The following is a 20227-nucleotide window of genomic DNA, read 5'->3' as shown; positions in this document are numbered from 1 at the left end:
CTTCACTAGGAAACTTTGGACTTTGAACTTCTTTGGAAAACTGTGGGAAACGAACCAGAATACGTCCTGGAAAGCATACATTTTGGGTCTGTTTTGATTGGTTTAAAAGGTATATTGTGGTTTGCTAAATATACTGTACATCTTGATAGTATAATTTGTCGGAAAAAACCCTCAAAATAAAACCTCGCCCAGGGGTGCAGACATCAGGTTTATTTATACCCCGCAAGAGGTCCGTAAAAAATGTGTCCGACAATCCTGAGTCTGTTATGGGTGATAAATGCCTCCAACAAGCTCTGTTTAAACATGCTGCTTTTTTGTGTATCCACAGCTGTCCCAAATATGATCAAATGTTCCCCAACTAGAATATCCTGAGTGTTTCCCAGCCAACTACTGAACCTCTTACTAAAACATCCAATTTTGTCAGAATAAGCAACCGTTGCATTGAGATAAAGAGCTGGCGGCGCCAAGTCATCATTACAGTCCAACTCTGCAGAAAATGTGGAAGCTATACATTTTTGGATTGTTAAATCCTCTTTTCCTCCGAAACATATGTTTACTATGTGCACTGATGCTTAAAACAATTGTGGAAAACGTAGAACACGACCCAATTAATCAAACGAGTCCAAATATTCTCTGAGATGTTTCCCTCTTGCATTTTAAGCTGTGGAGAGACTTGGCTCCTTTTTAATATCATCTGTTAGGCACGGTCCTAGCAGAATACCTCACAGCGAACTTCCCAGAGTTTTCAAAAGCAGATTAAGAAGCCGAACCTTTGGTTCTTCGGTCCTTCTCTTGTGGAACTAGCATCAAGTTTGTTTTCTGGAGGAAACTAGAGCGCCTCTTGATTTAGGCTGAGGCTAAAAACGTTCCTTTTTTAAAGGGGACCTATTATGAAAAACACGTTTTCTCTTGCTTTAACATTTATAAAGTGGTCTCCCCTCAGCCTGCCAACTCAGAGAAGGAGGAAAGCAACCAAATTCTGCAGTGTCTGTACAGCCGCCCAGATGATCCATCCAGTGTGATGTGACTTATACGAGCCGTTCAGATTCTGCTCCCGTCGTTACGTAACGACGAGAGCGATTTACATAGATTGGCCTCCGATGCGTGAAACCACGCCCACAACTAACTCCGCCGGCCGGAGCTTCCGCCATTTTTTTGTAGCGGTGTATCGCGTCATTCAGGCAGCCAATCAGCACAGTGCCTCATTATCATAGCCCCGCCCACTCAGAATCCTGCATAGATAATGAGGTTAGAGAAAGGGAAGATAAAGACATGGCTCAGAGGCTGAATTTCTATTTATTTAGCAAAAACAATCAAAAGCTTGTTTTTAAGACATTCAAGGCCTGTTTAAAATAGGTATTAGATGCCATAATAGGTCCCCATTAATAAAAACGTGTAGGTATAGATGGCTTGAGTTACAATAATTAATTGGATCGTAATTGGACTGAAATGGACTGTATTTAACTGAACCACCTTATTTATATTCCATGTAATTGCCTTGATATGGCATCTGATGTCAATTAGCTCAAAACTAATGACCTGAATTGAACTGAAAACGGATTAAGTAGTAAAAAAAAAACGTTTTGAAGGAGTCATAAATGTTACAACCCTCCTCATTACAACTAATCAAACATATTATCGTGCTCATGCCCAGTGTTCATCTCCTGATGGGAGACCCAAACAATTCCCAGTAACAAATGTGAGAGAGCCCTTCAGGCCGTAATAAGACTGTATTTTTGGCGTATCTGATGACATCAAACCCAGCGTGTCAAGAGTCCTGGGTGAGTCGCGCTGCTTCCTCTCCCTGAGGCACGGCAGACACCGTAAAGAGCAAGGCTCTGTGGACACGCACACAAATAACTTGCCCATCAGCAGTTTGTGGGGGGTTTTCTGTACAAACCTAATGTTGTAAATCCATACCAGACATGTAGCTTTTGTTTTTAATGCCTAAGTATATCGTAACCACGACAACCCACGCAGATGAACTGTTGATATCTGGATGTGAGTCTTGTATTGGGACTTCTCATTCAAAATGTTGGTGTCACGACCCCCATGCTTAAAGTTCAGATTGAAGCGCTTACATTTTTTCCCCCCACAAATAAGATAAACCAGCTAAACAGCATCAGTTTCCTCACTCCATCACTCCCCACGGCAACTTTAAGGGGAAGGCTATAAGCGGTACTCGAGTTGAGGGGGGATGAGGGGGGATGGCCTCCTCCCTGAAATAAAAATGGTCAAAATCATCCCCCCTTTAAAACTGCCATCCCCCCTTTCCATCCCTTATGTCATTTCATCAATGAATGTGGTTTTACTGCTATTTCAACATTTAGAGTCATCACCAGAAAAATAACCTATTTGACCATTTTCACCTGTTTCAAGTAGATTTTCACTTGAAATAAGTAGGAAAATCTGCCAGTGGGATTTATCTTCTTATTACAAGCAAAGAAATCTTGTTCCACTGGCAGATTTTTCTACTTATTTCAAGTGAAAATCTACTTGAAACAGGTGAAAGTTGTTCTTTTTTCCAGTGATGACTCTTGTTTTAAGTGTAATGAGATTTTTTTACTAAAATGAGACATTTTAACTAGAAATAAGACAAATATTCTTGTTAAGATTTTGAGTTTTTGCAGTGATCCATTTTACTTATCCTGTGAATGACAGAATCATATTGATAAGTTCAGAAAACTGTTATTTAATTGTTGTATTTTGATGTATTTGATGTAATCCCAGTGGATATTTAAAGCTTACAGAAGGCTGCATTTAACTGCTGCTATGTCATTCCTGCAGTATTTCTGCAGCTGTTTTGGTCAGTGCTATTATTTGTAATATATTATATTATTTGTAATCAGCATAAATTATCTATCCCCATATGATAAAATCCACCATCCCCCTTGATTTCTTTTTACAACTCGAGTACTGGCTATAAGAACCCGCGGATGTAAAGTCGCTTTATTCCCATTTAAAAGTTTCTGTTCTCAGGGATATTAAGTCCCACACACTGTCGAAGAAGAAGTGTGATTGCACCTGGAGATCAGTGAGAGCATACGTATACAGAAATAAGTTGAGCAGGTTAGGCGGTTAATTAACCCACGAGACGTGAGGGAACATTGGAGTCAGAGAAAAGCAGCTTACATGCCCAATGATCTCCAAGGAGCAAAGGCGACCAAGAGACCCTGTGCACCCTCTCACACACACACACACACACACACACACACACACACACACACACACACACACACACACACACACACACACACACACACACACACACACACACACACACACACACACACACACACACACACACACACACACACACACACTCACACACTGCTTCACACTCTGTTTCTTGTGGCATCTGATTGGTGAACTTCCCAACCCCGGTGATTCCTCCCGCCTCGATAAACACGAGGAGAAAACCTCTCCGCTGAAGTGTGTGAGGTGAGGTGAAAAATGTGCAGCATTCAACTATCTAACATTATCAGATGGATTTAGCGCTCGAGAGTTTAGACGGATCAAGGAGTTACACATGATGTTTCAAAGGATGTAGTAATCCAGTAGCATGAGGAATGTCTGCACAAGTAAACATGGGCTGGAGTGTCTGTTTCCTAGTGTTGCCCCAGATTAACCAGAACAGTTGGGGTCTGGGGCGGCGTGGGCAGCAGAAAAGCTTCATCTGTTTAGAGGTTTTTAGATGAAAGGTCCACTAGTAGGCTATGTAGTTGACACAGGAATACCTTTGAAAACATTTGGCAACCATTTCTCACATGCAGATTAAAGACAAAGAAAAGTCGAGCGGCATTAGGCAGGAATAATATGGTTCAAATGACCGACCAGTTTCATGTTTGTTTATCAGGGCAGAAATAATGATGAAAGGTCAGCGAGAAGTTAATCTTAAAGCTTCGGTCACATGGGTATGCAAGAATGCAACCAGAACTCCCGTTCTGCCCTGCGGGCGATGCAGAAAGTTTCCTTGAAGGCAACAAAATGCGCATTTTCCATGTGAGTATTCAATAATATCAAAACAAAGGATTTGGGAAAGAAATTAACCTGTTTTGCATCAAATATGGCAGACTTTTACAGACGTTTTGCACACGTTAACTGCTGATGATTTGATGTACAATATGACTATAGGTGTTCCTAGATTATCCAAACTTGGATAATCTAGGAACTGCCACCCGTGTCATCCAAGATATGTGCTAAAAGATGTGACGTTAACACTGTTTTTTACAATAATTGAGTTGTTTTTGAATTATTTTTTAATAGGAAATGCTAAAAACCAGGAGGAGCTCAGTTATTACGCCCTGACCGATCTGGCCTGAGGTAACCTGGTTAGAACAGCAAATTATCTGCTAATTTTTAAGACTTTTCCAGGAGTTAGGGTTATGTTGGGGGTTGTTTTTATGTAGAAAGCATTGGAATTGATGAAAATGGTGATAGGAATACGCTTTTGACAGAAAGTCACTTGCTATTGATTTAAAGAGTCCTCAAAGAGGAAACATAGTTCTAACATTAATAACGTTCATATCAGAACTAAAAATAAAAAGACAAATTAATGTGGCTATCAGGTCATTTCTAAGCCGCAGACTCAAGATCATGACCACATTTGGAGTTGAGAGGCTGAAAAAGTGCTTGGCTTCCATCAGTGGTGTCGTTCCTTCAGTGGTATTTAATGTGAAAAAATGTCCTTTCAGGTCTGAGCTCAGCACCCCGTGAGATTGTTTCTGTGCAGCAGACAAGACTAGCCAACGTCTTCCTTTTTGAGCCGTGAGAAGAGCCTTTTTTAGACAGCAGAAAAACAACAGTTGCTGGTTTACACGATGACCTCACCGAGTCGGCCCCTCACATATCACAACTCTACAGAGAAGAAAGTGGCCCACTGAGACTAGTCATATTGACATGGCTGAATGAGCACGTTATGGTACATCCTTTGTCCTTGCCTTATCATTTAACAGCCTGGACTTTTAGACATTTAAAGAGCGATTTATGTAAGTGTTCCAGGTTTCCCCTTTCAATCAGCTAAAATCCTGTAAAACAGGAGGCTGAGCCACTCAAACTGCTTCAGCTGGATAAAGATTCGGTTCTCACGCTGCTCTTCAAAACAGATGAGAGTGCTTTGTAAAGGCGACCCACTGCTTGAGACACCTGAGAAAGCTGGAGCCATCGCCCATCATTGTGAGTGTCTGAGATTTGTGCCCGTGTTGTTTTAACCTTGATACAGTAGTTACAATACAGTGAAATATTCTTCCAACGGCGCACAAATGGGTCCACGAGACCAGATTTTGTGTGTGATCATTCGTAAGTAAAAAATTAAAAAGTCAGAGAAACATTATCAGCGCCGGCTCAAAAGCCCAGGATAGTTTCTGCAAAAATTCATTACATAGCACATTTCTGTCATGTGAAAAGTGTAATCCTGATCAATACTATATATGTTGCTACAAATAATTCAGTCTCAAGGCAGCTGTGCTGTTCAGACTTTAGGACTTTTGAAGTGCACATGAATCCTCTGTGTGAACCCCATGACTTTATTAACTGGCAGCACTGCGGAAGCTGACAGTGATTTAGTCACTTATCTGGTCTTCAAACCGTGTTTAACAAATAACATCCCAGAATTAACACAGAAAATGATGCAAAACCAGTCATGAAACAGGGCGTGTTCTTCGGAAAGTAAAGCTGAGGAAAGATCAAGCATCGTAAACTTTTATTCTCATCTCATTTAGAATTGTATATTTTTGCATATGGGTCTTTATTGAAATAATAATAATAAACAGATATAAGAGCATCTGTCCTCTGGGTTGCATCTTATCCTTCTCCAGAGTGACCTCGGCTCATGCTCTTTCATTAGCTGTAGCTCGGAGGTGGAGTTGCCAACAGCTCCAATATTGAGGACTCTAGAAATCTGCCTGCAGTCCAACGGCCTGTTTGCTTAATCTTTGATTACTAATTTAGGATTTAACTGTGTACTATGAAATCACTTTAGTACTGTATATTGTTATCAACTGTCCTTGCCAGCAGCCACTACCACTAATTATGTCTTATTTGCAATATAAAAAAGCAATGTAAAGACATGATAATCCTACTGTAGTAGGGCTGTGCGATTAATCGATTTTAAATCTAAATCGGATTTATTAATCAAAATCGATGTTAAAAAAAGGAAATCGGAAAATCGATTTTTTTGCAGCTGGCTGCATTACAGACAGAGCTCGTCTAGTTTGGTCAAGAAAATTGTAAATGTTGTCACTTCACTAAACTCAAGGAGGATCTACAGTATCTTTCAGTTGCACTTCATTCCCAATAGGGAAATTTATTTGCTATTTTTCTTTAAAAATAAATATAAAATATTTGAAACCATTTTTTCCATTTTCTTTTGTAGTTTTACCAAAAAAAATCGAAATCGAAATCGAAAATCGGGTTTTCAGAGAAAAAAATCAGGATTTTATTTTTTTCCAAAATCGCCCAGCCCTATACTGTAGCTAACCTTTGCACACTTAAAATAACTAAAAACAGCTGATGAAACTGCCCCCAACACTTGCAGATAAAGCACAGTCTCCAGACAGTCACGAGTATGTGGTTCAGTAACAGCCTCTTGGTTATTCTCACACCTCTGGGGACGCTGATCTTGAAGTCCAGGTCCCTCTCCTCCAGGTGGTACAGTGCCACTTCCTGCAACCGGGCTCGCTCCAACTCCGACAGGTTCTGGATGGGAACCGGCTGCAAACGCACGCTCTGCCCCAACATGGTTGCCCACGTGTGATCCCCCTGCGGGAAAAAGCAGCAGAGGCTTAATCGGCATTTAAGAACCAAGAGAAAAAACAACGCAGCTCATTATGCTGAGCAGCTGTCTTTTTATCTCTAAACTCTAGAGCAAACTTTCTTGTCCATCTGACAATTTACTGGAATCAAAAGACAAAGTGGAAACCGCTGGGCTGCAATTAGTGCACATTATCAACCAACAATCAAGCGTTTAAAGGAAAAAGAAATCCAATTTAAAGTCCAAAAAAGTCACAAACAGTGACTTGCATGCATTTAACTTTGTCCTATTTTTATATTTTTACTTTAAAACATCATCAGATAGTTTTTTTTAAAAGGCAAAACATTGTATTACTACTTCTTCCATTGTACTTTCACATCTTATTAATTTGTTTATATTTATCGTCCCCTTTCCTATTGTGATGCCGTTTCCGTCTGTTGACTTTGAGGTCTCGTCATAATGGAAGTTTATTTAAGAAGTCCACAAGTTGAATGCACAAAGAATGTACCTGCACTGCAATAACCTCAGCATGAGAACAAAACCTCACAGGGTGTGTAATGTTTATGTGCCTCTGGAGGAGTCATGTCAAGTCCCACAAAATCTCCTCCCAGATCAGCCTCTCTTACCAGGCTTGAGAACAACACGTTAATAACAGAATGCTTTTATTATAAATCACTGGCCTTGTTATTAAAAGTTGTGGACAGTGAGTCTACTGCTGAACTCCCAGACTCACAAACCAATGCTGACAGAAATGTGTACAGATTTTGCATGGATGCATACAGTGAACGTGCATCCAACTCAAGTCCAATGCTATAAATTATTCAGCTTAAAGAATCACTGACATGCCATAAAGATGCATCAAATCCTATTTTACATCATATCTGCAACATTTTATCCATAAAACCATTTTTAATCCTCAGAATCTGTTCAAATGTATGCCCTCATCATAGTCCCCATTTAATGTGGATAAGCTGTGGGATATCATCACATCATCTGGTTACCAGGTCTGAAAATAGCAACCTCAGATGTACAACTAAACACTTCATATTTTTGTCATTTCACTGTTTACTTAAAAACTAAGCCAAGATACAGAAACATGGTCGCGTCTGTTCCAAATACAAGTCTTGATAAGGCATTCATGTAGAGTTCTCATTTATTTCTAGTGCTGTCCTGCAGAGAATGTGAACATATGTCATAATATATTATGGTTGAGACGAGGATTAACTCATAAACGGGGGCTAAATGCAGGATTCAGAAAACAAAAACTCTTTTTTTTTTAAACACACAAGAATGAGCACCAAAATTAGCGTGATAGATAACATTTAGCAAGTTGTAGGATCTGAAAACCAACCATGGGGCCTCCTGATCCAAGAGGCGGCGCCAACACAGTTGGTTAGCGCTACGACCAATCAGAGCAACAAACAAGGTGATGCATGCAGAGTGAAGAAGACGAATCAGTGGGAGAGTGTGTAATCATAGAACATTAACTTGTGTCTATTGGCAAACCAGCAAAGACATGTGACTTGCAAAGGAAAGATTTGAGTACCGTCTTATGTTAAATTTCTGAAGAAAAAGTCTAAACCTTTAACTTTTGATGCCAAAGTTAATTAAATCGTCAGCTGCAGCCATCTGCACTGTAACATCATGATTACGTCACTTCTCCGTCGTTATCTTGTTAAGCCCGCCCACACTGCAGGGGTAGAATGATTTGATTGACTCCCCAAGACTGTTGGGCATATTTAATGAGCTCCAACAAACATAAGGTACCGTAGTAGTAATGTTCGATACCACCAGTTTCCTTTCCGATCCGATATTGAGTAAAATTCAGGCTGGTATCAGCGATACTGATTTGATACCGATATATTGTGCAACACCACCTAATGTGCCCACTGTAAATCTAAAGATTGGTCTATTTTAGATAGCTTGAGAATGCAAGACATTAGAGTCACTTACTTAGCTATTTATTTTAAAGTCAGAAGTACACTGAGGCAGCGGCCTCATTCACCATATAGCCGAGCTGTTACAACAAAAAAACCAGTGTTTGAAAAAGGTGTTTCCATCACTAAATAAATAAGAGAATAATAAACAAAAATAAGAACTACTATAAAAATGAAAATAAAAAAAGTAGTTCCTACCAGCAGCGTGTCATTTAGACAAAATGTGAATAGTTTAGTTACCTTCCATATTGCTGTTAATGATATACATTACCACAAATGACTGAAGTATCAAAAGTATCCATATTTTCATTTGAGAATCGACTTTAGCTAGACGTTCCTGCAGAGTAGATTTAAATTTGCCGGCATTAACTAAAAATAAGGAAGTATGAAGAAGGAAAGTAGGACTGAGGGTGCACCATGATTTGGGCTTGTTTCCTTTCCCTCAGGGGTTGGATTCCTCGATGGAAATGTCCTGGAGCATCAAAGTAAGTCAACCACAAAATTACTTAAGAAAATAAATATTATTTTAAAATTCCACATTTCTCAGCGGCTTAGTCAGAACCAGTACTGCATAGAAATGCTGTGAAATGACCCCTAGAGGGTAATTCACAGCAAACATGCTAAAAATAGTTCAGTAAAGAGCAGCAGTCAAACACCTGAACCTTGTTACGGTCTGATCCAGACATGAAATCATCGCTGTCAAAGGAGATTTCAACCACCTTTTAACTCAGAGGGTTCACTTACTTTTTCCTCTAGCATTGTGAAACGTTAATGGTTGTGCTCAGCAAAAACGCAGTAAATTATAATTGTTTATCTGTCATCAGATGACACACACTGTTTAATTATGGTGACTTTGATGACAATCTGATCACATTTCATAGAAACTGAATTCAAGAAAATGAGTGCATGTATGTGTAACGTATAAAGTGGCGTCTAGACAAAGAGAGTCACGTTGGCTTCACATTGTCCAAGTCCCTTCTGCTTGAGAAGTAAAATAATGGGTTGAAATCCATACCAGGAAGTTAAAAGGGGTGAGATTGTACAATATATTGTGCTGTCAAAACTAATGAAAGACACAGTATTACTTTACTCTCTTTGTCTTTTGTTCACTTGGAGTCCCTTGAGTGTTATGTAACCCCTTTATCGGTGACTACCATGCTGCCACACAACACACTGACGAGCTGAACTGTTGTTATATGTATTTTTTGAACTTTTATAATTGTTCCCAAGGCAATTTCTTGAAAAATACACATTATCAGCCACAAACAGCTGAATAGATGACTTCATCGCAGCGGTACATGTCCTTACATACAGGTCGTGGCAGTACACACTGTCAGACCTATTTAATCTCCATTTATTTCTGCAGGGATCCAATTTTACCAGGGATGATATTTGATTTTTGATGCTTAACTCTGAGGACAGCAATGATTAGAGAGGACTGAGAGGGAAACAGGAGGAAACTTTACTTGAGGGAGACTGAGAAAGGAGAGGAAACAAACCTGAGTGAAAACAGTGTGATTTAACCAGACAAAAAATAATTAAATAAAAGAAATGCATGTTTTAATATGCGTCCATTAAGTAGTAAGCTCGAAAAATGTTGTACTGAAGACTGTGAATAAATCCGCTGCTTAACCCACGCAACAGTTAGCTTGTAAAATGTCTTAATTCACGTCTCCACTCAGGCAAATTTAAACTCATGATGCCTTCACGAACCAGTGACGCAGTTGGGCTGATTCACAAACTAAATCAAGGTTATTTGGCGCATCTATCTGACGTTAATCAATGCCGATTAGAGTATTGTGCCTCCTCTCAGATTCTTAGGTGGAAACACAAATTCAACCACACTGAAATAGTAAATTGTGTTACCAACTGGGATGCTGAAAGGAGTGTTGTCTCTCTGTTGGAATCTCACAGACACAAGAAACTTCTTTGTGCATTTCTGGAAGGGGTCACAAGCTGACCGATGCTTTGATCCTTAAAAACACATCCTATTGTTGCAATGCACCAATAACAACAGATGTCTGATACATACAGTGTAGTACAGTTGTAGACTATGTACAGTCCCTCTTCCTTTTTCCTTCACTTTGCTTTTTATTCCAAAACATCCGTTAATTACTTTCTACCAGACCGTCTTAAGTGGACATGAAACAGTAGTCTGTAGACGTGGCAGTACTGTTACAGCCCTGGGGCCTCATTTAAAATGGAGTGCGTAGGATTCATACTAAAAGTGCACGTACACCCAAAAGGCGAAAATGGCGGGCGCAAAAAAAAATCTGGATCTATAAAACCGCATGCACGCACACTTGCACGCAATGTTCTCTTTATAAATCACAGTCCAGCTGGAAGGTTGCGCAGGTGAATCCACCTCATATCCCGCCCTCGACACGCCCACTTTTTACCATAAATGATATGTTCTTGCATATGAATGAGCCTGCTGAGCATGCGCAGTGGCTTCCTGCAACCTGTTTGGCGTCAGAATGAATGAGAGGGTGTCCAGCCACCGTGACACTGACTTTCACGGAGACTTAGATCAAGATGTTGTGGATGATATGGAGGCCAGGAAAACCACATTATTTGGTGGTCACAGTAAAAGTTAGAATAAGTATATAAATAGTATACAATAAAATAAAGCGAGTGAGGGCGATGCGAAGACGGGGCGGGACCCGCTCCCCCTCCTCCCTCCCGTCTCTCCTCAGAGCTGCTCAGGGCTGATTTATGGTTCCGCGTCACACCAACGCAGAGCCTACGGCGTAGGGTACGCGGTGACGCGCACCTACGCCGGACCCTACGGCGTAGGCTATGCGTTGGTGTGACGCAGAACCATAATTCCGGCTTAAAAGTAAACACAACATGCGCACACGTACCTGTGCATGACAGGCAGACACACACGGGGAGAAGAGACTATTTCTTTCATTTTTATTTTTTTTTAAACTTTATCCTTATGAACGCAATTGTTATATAGTCCAACTTTCCTTATTTTAATCAGAACACTTTCTTTTTTCCTCTTCGGCGTGGAGTAGTGGGCTCGGAGCGGCAGCCATCACCCCCCCTCCCGAAGAAAATCAAACAAATGCAGTATATAAACAGACAAACACTGTTTCTTGCATAAACCAGGACCAAGACAGCATAAGGTGCAGCCTATGATGTAACACATTTTTGTTTCACGGTAGCATTATCTTTGAGGAAAGAAATAAGCAGTGTGAAGCAATTACAGCTGTTATGGTGTGGATTACTGTGAGGAGTGAGAGTTTCCATTAAGCTACGCTGTACGCTCCAAGTTTATTCAAATCGTTGGCACTGGCGCCACCATGTTGACTTAAATACAATGTTATTGTGCTTAAGACAAGATGTAATCACATTTACATCCATATCAGTCATATTTGCTTCTGCCAAGACATACTCTTTGTAAACAATCACCTTCAAGCCTAGTTTTTTACAATAGTACCCAGATGAGCGTCTGGAGGGCAGCGTGGGGTTCAGGATGCTTCCACCGGATTGATCTGTAAACCATTCAGCCTGAGCTGGAGCCATCAAACCACCAATATTCATAAAAGTGGCACAAAAATGACCAAATTTGGCCTAATGTTATTATGTGTACAACTCCAGAACTCCAGGTTTTAGCATTTCTGATTTGTCTTGCCATTACCATTTGCAGTCACAGTGTCAGCTGCCCAAGTGTTACATAAGCCCACATCATCCACTAACGACATTATTGCCATTGGCCTGCTGTAACCCACAGCTCAGACGAAACAGAGAAACCACCAGGACAAATACGGAGTCAGTCACAGCATAATGATTTCACAGTGTCTGAGCGCATAAATGTATCATTCAGAGCAATACTTCGGAGTGTTTTCCATCTAGCTGTCTTCAGATGGCATGTATTCAGTTATTTATGAGGGTATGGGCCTGATTTATGTGTGACTAATTCATTGATAATGTGCTGTTTCCGGTGCCCCCCGGCTCCGAAATCAAAACATGGTATTCTAGCACAACTGGTCACTAGGACCGGATCCAACTTTTTCAAAGGCTGCGATCTTCATTTTTCAACCCCACCAGTGAGTTTTCTCTCAAATCAGATTTTCTCTCACTTTAGATCTTGTGTCCGATTGTGACTTGGTTTTAATACCAGGAAGTGGGAAGTTGGACAATCCAGGCAACATTTCAGCTAAACCACACAGGAAGACGGAGCACGGGAGAACATAATGACCCCACTATTGTGGAAAATCTGAAACCTTTTAGGCAGTGCGACGAGCAATGTATTTCCACATGTTCTCATAAGATGCAAAAGAGGGTACGCTCAAATCTGGAGATCAAACAGGACTGAAGTGCTGGCAGAGGACTGGATTTTTTTTTGTGCTTTAAGATAAATTAGTCAATTACGGGATCGAAATAGCAGTAAAGTGAATGTTTGTGTTCACATCAACGTGGTTTGTTATTGATGAGGTGATAAAGTAAAAGAAACATGCTCTAACAGCTAACATATGATTCCCATTCCTGTCTTCACCTCCCCGTGTCTCACCCATTCTCCTGTTGTTTTTAAACACTTCCCCTGCGCCGTGCTTCACGTCTCCGCCAGACTGCTGGTGATGCGGTGGAGTATATTCCTCTCCCCCGTGGGTGCTCGTCATCGCGTCCCCTTTGTGCTACTCACCATTAACCCCAGCCTTTCATCGTGACCTCGCTGCTCGGCCAAGCAGGACAAATGGGAACGAGTGCTGCCTCTTGTTTTCATTAATTAGCATGAGGTGATGAGGTGGCGTCTGTTTTATTGGCATTAGCATGACACAGGCCGGGCGGGAGATTTCTGCAGGGCAAATGGGAGACTGACCCTGAAACCCCTCGAGAGGACCAGCTTCATTATGATGCACTTATTTATTCATTTATTTTCCATATCTGCTTCAGTCCTCTTCTGAGCTGCTGGAACCTCATCAGGTGATGAGCGGGAAAAAACCTGAACAGCCATGTTGCAATCAGTTTGATGAGAATAAAGTTAACAGATTTGCTCAGTGAGTCTCGGATTTCAACCGTTAAATAGCCTCGTGCATGTTTAGGATGGAAGATTAAATCGAAATGAAGATTTGGTGTCATTTGTGGTGGGTTCCTTAGATTTACTGTTTTTATTTAGTGAAATCACCACGAAATGGGTTTAATTGGATTAGACAGTAATAAACATGTTTACTTTTTGTGTAAAGTGCCTTGAGATTACTTTTGTTGTGAGTTGGCACTATAAAAACAAAGAATTTGAAATCTGGCTGGAATAGTTGCTTCGGTTAATATGATGGATATATGATGTAAACAAATGCAAATGATGTAATGCATATTTGTCTTTCATCCATCCTCCCTCCAGCTTGGGTTGCAGGGCTGTTGGACTGCTGGCAGTCCAATCTGTTTGTCTTTCAACTGCAAATGTTTTGACACCGCCATCCTCCCGCGTTGCTGTGTAATCTCAGGTCAGCAAAACTGAAGAATTCCTGTTTCAACTGGTTGCAAAAGCTCCAAAGTAGCAAATTCAAGCTCCGGCAGCTTTAAAGCAAATGTCATGTAGCATGCATTTGAAAAATGAGACATTACGTTTCAGGAGGTGAAGGAGGTGCATTTCTGCATTCCTTTATTTTTTTGTGTGTGTTATTTCACAAACTCAGAGAGTTAATGCTGCCTCCATCCAACAACATGAGACAAGAAGTTATCTGTTATGCTGCTGATGCCATTTCTCATTCCTTCTGCATGAAAGCTGGGAATGTTTTTTTTTGTTAAAACATCCTGGAGTTGTACTTTCTGCAAGTCTGTCTTTTTATTTATTTATTTTGCGTTCAGTTTTCCTTCATATTTTGTCTTAATGGGTTTTTGTCTTTGGTCGCCAACAATGAGTGCACCGCAGGCTCTCTCTGTGAACTCCACACGGACCGAAAAATGAGTCATGAAAATGTTACATTAGTACGTCTCCTACCTGAGGCACAATTGAATGAAGCTTGGAAAGTTTCATCATTTGCACAATATACTAAACATACTAACCAAAAGCTATAAACTGAAATTATATGTTGAAATTAAATCTGATGACTGGCAGGGTTATTAAAGCATAATAATCTCAATATGTTTTTTTGAGAGAGAAAGGTTTGATCTGATGATCTGAACTTTGGGACATGATGGGTCATCTGGAAGCCATGAAAGGCCGTAAGGGTACGGACCTGGTCATCAACAATACGGTGCTCAACTGTCCCCCATACATCCCACCACCAACAGCAGCGACAGCCTGAGCTGTTGATATAAGGCAGGATGGATCCAAACTCTAACCCTGCTCTCTAAATCCTGTGAAACAAGCTGAGATCCATCAGACGGGCCAATTTTTGCAATCCACCAGTCTCCAAATTTGCTCAAGTTGAAGCCTCATTTTAATGTATTTAGTTGACCGGAGTGATGTCTGGCATGGATGTTTGCTTCCGTGACTCATCACCATCGAAAGTTTTGACATATTCAGACCAACCTACCCAGCATTATTAATTGTCAGTGGTGGACAGTAACGGAGTAAATTTACTTGAGTACTGTACTTAAGTACATATCCAGAGGATTTGTACTTTACTTGAGTATTAGATTTCTTTGGTACTTATTACTCTTACTTGAATACATTTCCAAGACAAATATTTTTACTTTTACTCGAGTAAATTTCTAGGAAGGCTGAAAAGTACTCGTTACTTTCAGGTCTGCTCTTTTTACTTCTTCCCTAAAATCCTATTGGACACAAGCTGTTTTTGTCAAAGGAGGAGACCTATCACAGTGCACGCTCTCCACTGGGATGTACGTAAAGCGGAAATACGTCAAGCCTCCTCAAAACGATACCGCCAAAGTAGCCTGCGTTTGTCAAGACAGAGCCGCAACAAGTCAAGACAGAGCCGCAACAATGGCTACCTACGCCTGCGTCAGGAGAAGAAGGATCCGCTGAGTCGTCTGAGTCTGATAATGAGCCGGACTCGGAGCAAGGACTTTCACAAAATCCTTGGCCGTATCTTAACTCTTCTAAAAGCAGCACATCAGTGCAGCATCAGTGCACATCAGTGCAGCTGGTTTCAAAGAGTTAATTCTCAGAAACAAGAGTTAAAAGATCCTTAAATTAATTTAGAAAAAATATAGTAATTAACTGATGTGGAAAATAAGAAATTTACTCTTACTCTTACTTTTACTTAAAGTAAATTTAAAAGCATTTACTTTTGGATACTTAAGTACCTTTAAAAGCAAGTACTTTTCTACTCTTACTCGAGTAATATTTTGACTGAGCTACTTTTACTTGTAACGGAGTAAATTTTGACCAGTAGTATTTGTACTCTTACTCAAGTACTGGGGTCGAGTACTCTGTCCACCTCTGTTAATTGTCAACTAAAATCCCTCCTCCCCACTCTGATGCTCTAATTGAAGTTCAGCAGGCCGTCTTGTCCTTGTCCGCTTGCCCAAATGCACTGAGCTGCTCCCAATTGATTAGCTGATTAAATATCTGCGTCACTGAGCAGTTGAACAGGTGTAGCTTATAAAACTGGCAATGCTGCTGCTAATTTACAGAAATGCAAAGAAAAACCCCAAACAAACAAAAAAAAAAACACAAAGATACCCAACATTATTATGCAACACAAAATTCAAAAAGAGAGTAATAAGAGACTGATTCAGAACGACTACAAGTGAAGGTCAAAGCCATCAAGATGAGGCACAAAATGACCCTAAAAGTCACAAAAATGTGAAATATAAAAAAATAGACGTAAAATTTGACAACTAATTGATGTGGGTGTAAAATTACTCCAAAGTCATGTAGAGTAAAACATCTACAAGATAGATAATAATAATAACAATCATGTCTTCCTGGTTTGTGGTTGTTCTATGTCTCTTTTTCTTCTAATCCTTTTACATGTCAGTGCTCAGGGGCCCATTATTCATAATACGCCCACGATTTAAACCACTAACTAAAAACAGAGCGGAAGGGACATCAAGAAGACTTCAACACATCCAAAGAAGAAGTTTTCTTTTTGTGTGTGTGTGTGTGTGTCTTTTCCTATTCAGTAGTTTACTTATTGGACATGTTTGTGTTTCCATTTTAATGAAGGAACATTATGTTCATATTATTCAGGGCCATGTTGTCTTTCTTTGAATTAATAAGAAACAGCGGCTGGTCTCATTAAGATGTTCTCAAGAACGAATCCAAACCAAGGCTCATTAGCATGCTGCAACACAAACAACCGCTGAGAAACCGTCACGCAGCACCAACAGGCCCCTGGCTGAGAGTCAGCCACAAAGACGAGTCCTGAGTCCAAACAGCAGCTCTGTTGTGTCAGTCGGCACTAACTAGCCGCGTTGCAGCACACACACTAACACACACACAAAGCTTCTCTATTCCTTCACTGAAAATGCTTTTTTTCCCATTATCTTTGGTTTCAAACATAAAACAAAAAACAAAATTGAACATTATTGAATGATAGAGCCTTGTTTAGCTTCCTTTGTTCATTTTTGACTCCTTTTTTGTGAAAAGGAAGTTGTGTCAGCACAACGTGATGCTGTATACATATTTGCGTCATCACAACTTGCACAATATGCTATTTATGTCCTCGGTTAAAAATATATGTGTGATCTTCTAACTGCTCACTCAGGTCATCAGAGCAAAACGTATGATCTATCCCAAGATCCCGGCATAAGACAAGAGGAGATCATGCTTTTCAGTCCATCGCCTCGATTATGGAGCGCTCTTCCTCTCTCTATGCGCCTGACCAACAGTGCTGGCTCTTTTATTTGGACAAGCTTTTAGGTGATAACCTTGATTTTGCCATTTTTTTTAAACTGGGCTTTATTTTGTTCTTTCATTTCTTTTTTATGTTCTTAATCCCTGTTTGTTTTCTACTTCTTCTTTTATCCCACTCTGCTTTTTATTTGCAAAGCACTTTGTGATTTTTATCTGTGATAAGTGCTCTTCATTGATTGATTTTTCAGAACTAAAACTGAGTCACCCGACAGCATTTGCTTCATTCATGTTGTTCAGTCAGGTGTTTTGATTATATAAAATGAGCAACTAACAGTTATTATAAATACATGCCTCATATTAGGAAGTCTGAATCATGGGATGTGTATATGTATTACTAGTTGGGATATTGCTGATAAAAAAGAAAAAGAAACTTAATCCCACTCAACACATAAGAAACAAGTAGTAGCAGTAGTAGACAGAATCACAAATGTTCCAGCTGCTCCTTGTTAGAGGGGTTTGTGTTGCTCTATGTTCATTTTCAAAATATCCCAGAATTGCACGGTTTGATTGATGCCACCAGGTTAATTGATTCACTGTTTTCCACTATATAAACTCATGGCATTGTGCCAACATCCAGGGGTATTGTTGTCATCTTAAAAGACAGCATTATGGTTTTTCCGCAGGCATTTCTGCATGACATTTCCGTAATGATCACATCCACAAACATCTAGCCCCATATCATGACACTGCCGCCTCCATGCTTGACTGCTGGTTCAGTGCAACGACTATGGCAGTCCTGGCTCAGTGAATTGCAAACATGCTGGGGGGGACCACAGGGTTTTTCTTGCTCTTGGGGCGTATGATTCGATCAGGAAAACTGTCCAAGCGTTCCAACATTTCTGATTTCTAATGACACATGAAGCACTTTGCCAACTTGAACAGCCTGTATATCCAAAACTGTCTGAAACAAACTGCTGGTGTTTACAAGAGGCGAAAGAAGGAAGACGAGAAAACTTAATTCATTCAACCCTTTTTCAAAACTGTGTAACTTCAGAATACATCGACTCATTTATTTGTCTTCTTTGGCATCTATTTTTTGCATTTTTTTGTGATAAGTTCTTCTGATCGGCATGAAAGTTTATTTCTACAGTAGATTATTATTTCCCTTTTGAGCTTGACCTGGCTTTGTAGAATGAATTAATCAAAACTACCATCGTTAAATGGTCAAATTGATGGTATTTATGAAATGACCATTAGCTATTTTAACATACGACAGCAATAAATGGTTTTTAAATTGGCAAATAGCTGGAAACAAGTCAGTTCATATACTGTTAAGAATGAGAAATGGTAAAGTTTCTTTGGAATCTAAACATCTAACAATAGATTTAGCTTAAAATGAAAAAAGAAACCTTAGCTGAAGCTGTCATCCATCCATCACATGTTCAACATCGGGGGAGAATAAAAGCAACAAGAGTTTATCAGCATAAAACAAATCACACAGCAGAAAGATAAAAGTCTTGGCGCTAAAGTATACTGCTGCACACACACACACACACACACCCGAACTCAAACACACACACAGAGTCTGTACCTGTCCTGGGGCTTCAGTTTTTCTTTTAATTAAAATCCTCAACGATCAGTCTTGCAGCTTTGTCAGCCTCCACTTGAACTTAAGTCAGACAAACAAATGCATCTGAGTGCTGAGCTGAATGAAGCTGACTGGAGAGCAAAAGAGGCAGGACTGGGGAGGGCTGAGGAGCGGGTTAGATTAAAGAGAGGAGGAGGAGGAGAAGGCGGGGTGTTCACTCAAGAGAGGAAGCTGGATACAGAAAGGAGAGAAGTAGAAGAGTAGCGGGAAGAGAGATGGAGAGATGAGGGAAAATGAAGCAATGAGCTGAAAGTAACAGAGAGAAAGACACGACAGCAGAGTGGAAGAGGAGAACGGACAGGGACACATATGGACTAAAGGAGGCAACAAAGGGCAGAAGAGGTCACAACAATTCACCAGAGAGAGAAAGAAGGTTAGGAGGGCAGGCACGGAGAAATAAAGGTACAAAGTACAAAGTGTGAGGAAAAATAAAAGCACCAAATCAGGAAAGAAAACAACAATATAAGAAGCAAGATGAGTAAATGAGAAAACATAATTACAACAAAATAACTCATATGATAAAAGATAAAGAGGACGTATTAAGTCTTAAAGAAGAGGAGGATGAAAATAAAGTATTAGAAAAAAAGAGCTATAAGGCAGTAGGCAAAATGACAAAGCAGAAATAATTGTAAATGGAGAGAAAGGTTCAAATAATGTTCTTGGGTGTTAAAAAGGTGTTAACAAACGAGAAAAGGAACACGGTGAAGAAAAATTTAGAGATTTAGAGAGCAGGGTTAGAGAAAAATGACTTTAAAAGGATGGAAGATGGAGGTACGAGAAGGAAACAACAGAGGAAGGGAAAGAAATGTGGGGATGGAAGGGGAAAAGAGAAGATGGATATGGGTAACAAGGCGTGTAAGGAAAGAGAAGGAGATTTGAAGGGAAAATGGAATAGAGGGAAAGAATGGAGGATAAATGGAGGGAAAGAGAAGGAGGTAGGAGAGAGCAAGTGAGTAAGTGAGGGAGTGAGTGAGTGAGTGAGTGAGGGGGGAGGAGGATTAAAACAACAGGATAAAAGCTCTATAAAAAGGACACAGGAGAGCAGAGCGAAGAGAAAAAGACCGTGAGGATACAAGATGTTTTACAATAGCGGAGTAAATCTACTCCAAACAACAGTTGATAACTGTCAGGATGTTTTAGTTCGCTGTTAAAGCTGCCTGATCCCAGATCTGACCTGA

The 20227-nt window shown here is 40.2% G+C and overlaps 1 protein-coding gene across 4 annotated transcripts in view; it reads right to left on the bottom strand.

The window, feature by feature from the left end:
* arhgap36 (Rho GTPase activating protein 36) overlaps positions 1-20227 on the bottom strand; it is a 102826-nt gene that overhangs the window by 49694 nt on the left and 32905 nt on the right. For 3 of the 4 annotated variants that reach the window (XM_061710730.1, XM_061710731.1, XM_061710732.1), the window contains exon 2: positions 6603-6759. In XM_061710730.1, coding sequence (XP_061566714.1) covers positions 6603-6759 — 157 coding nt within the window. Of the gene's footprint in view, positions 1-6602; positions 6760-18992; positions 19129-20227 lie in introns of those variants that run through there. The other variant, XM_061710733.1, reaches the window with a different exon arrangement.

The sequence above is a fragment of the Cololabis saira genome, chromosome 20 (assembly GCF_033807715.1).
Source record: "Cololabis saira isolate AMF1-May2022 chromosome 20, fColSai1.1, whole genome shotgun sequence".
Taxonomy (NCBI): domain Eukaryota; kingdom Metazoa; phylum Chordata; class Actinopteri; order Beloniformes; family Belonidae; genus Cololabis; species Cololabis saira.
This window is presented reverse-complemented; position numbering and strand designations above follow the sequence as displayed.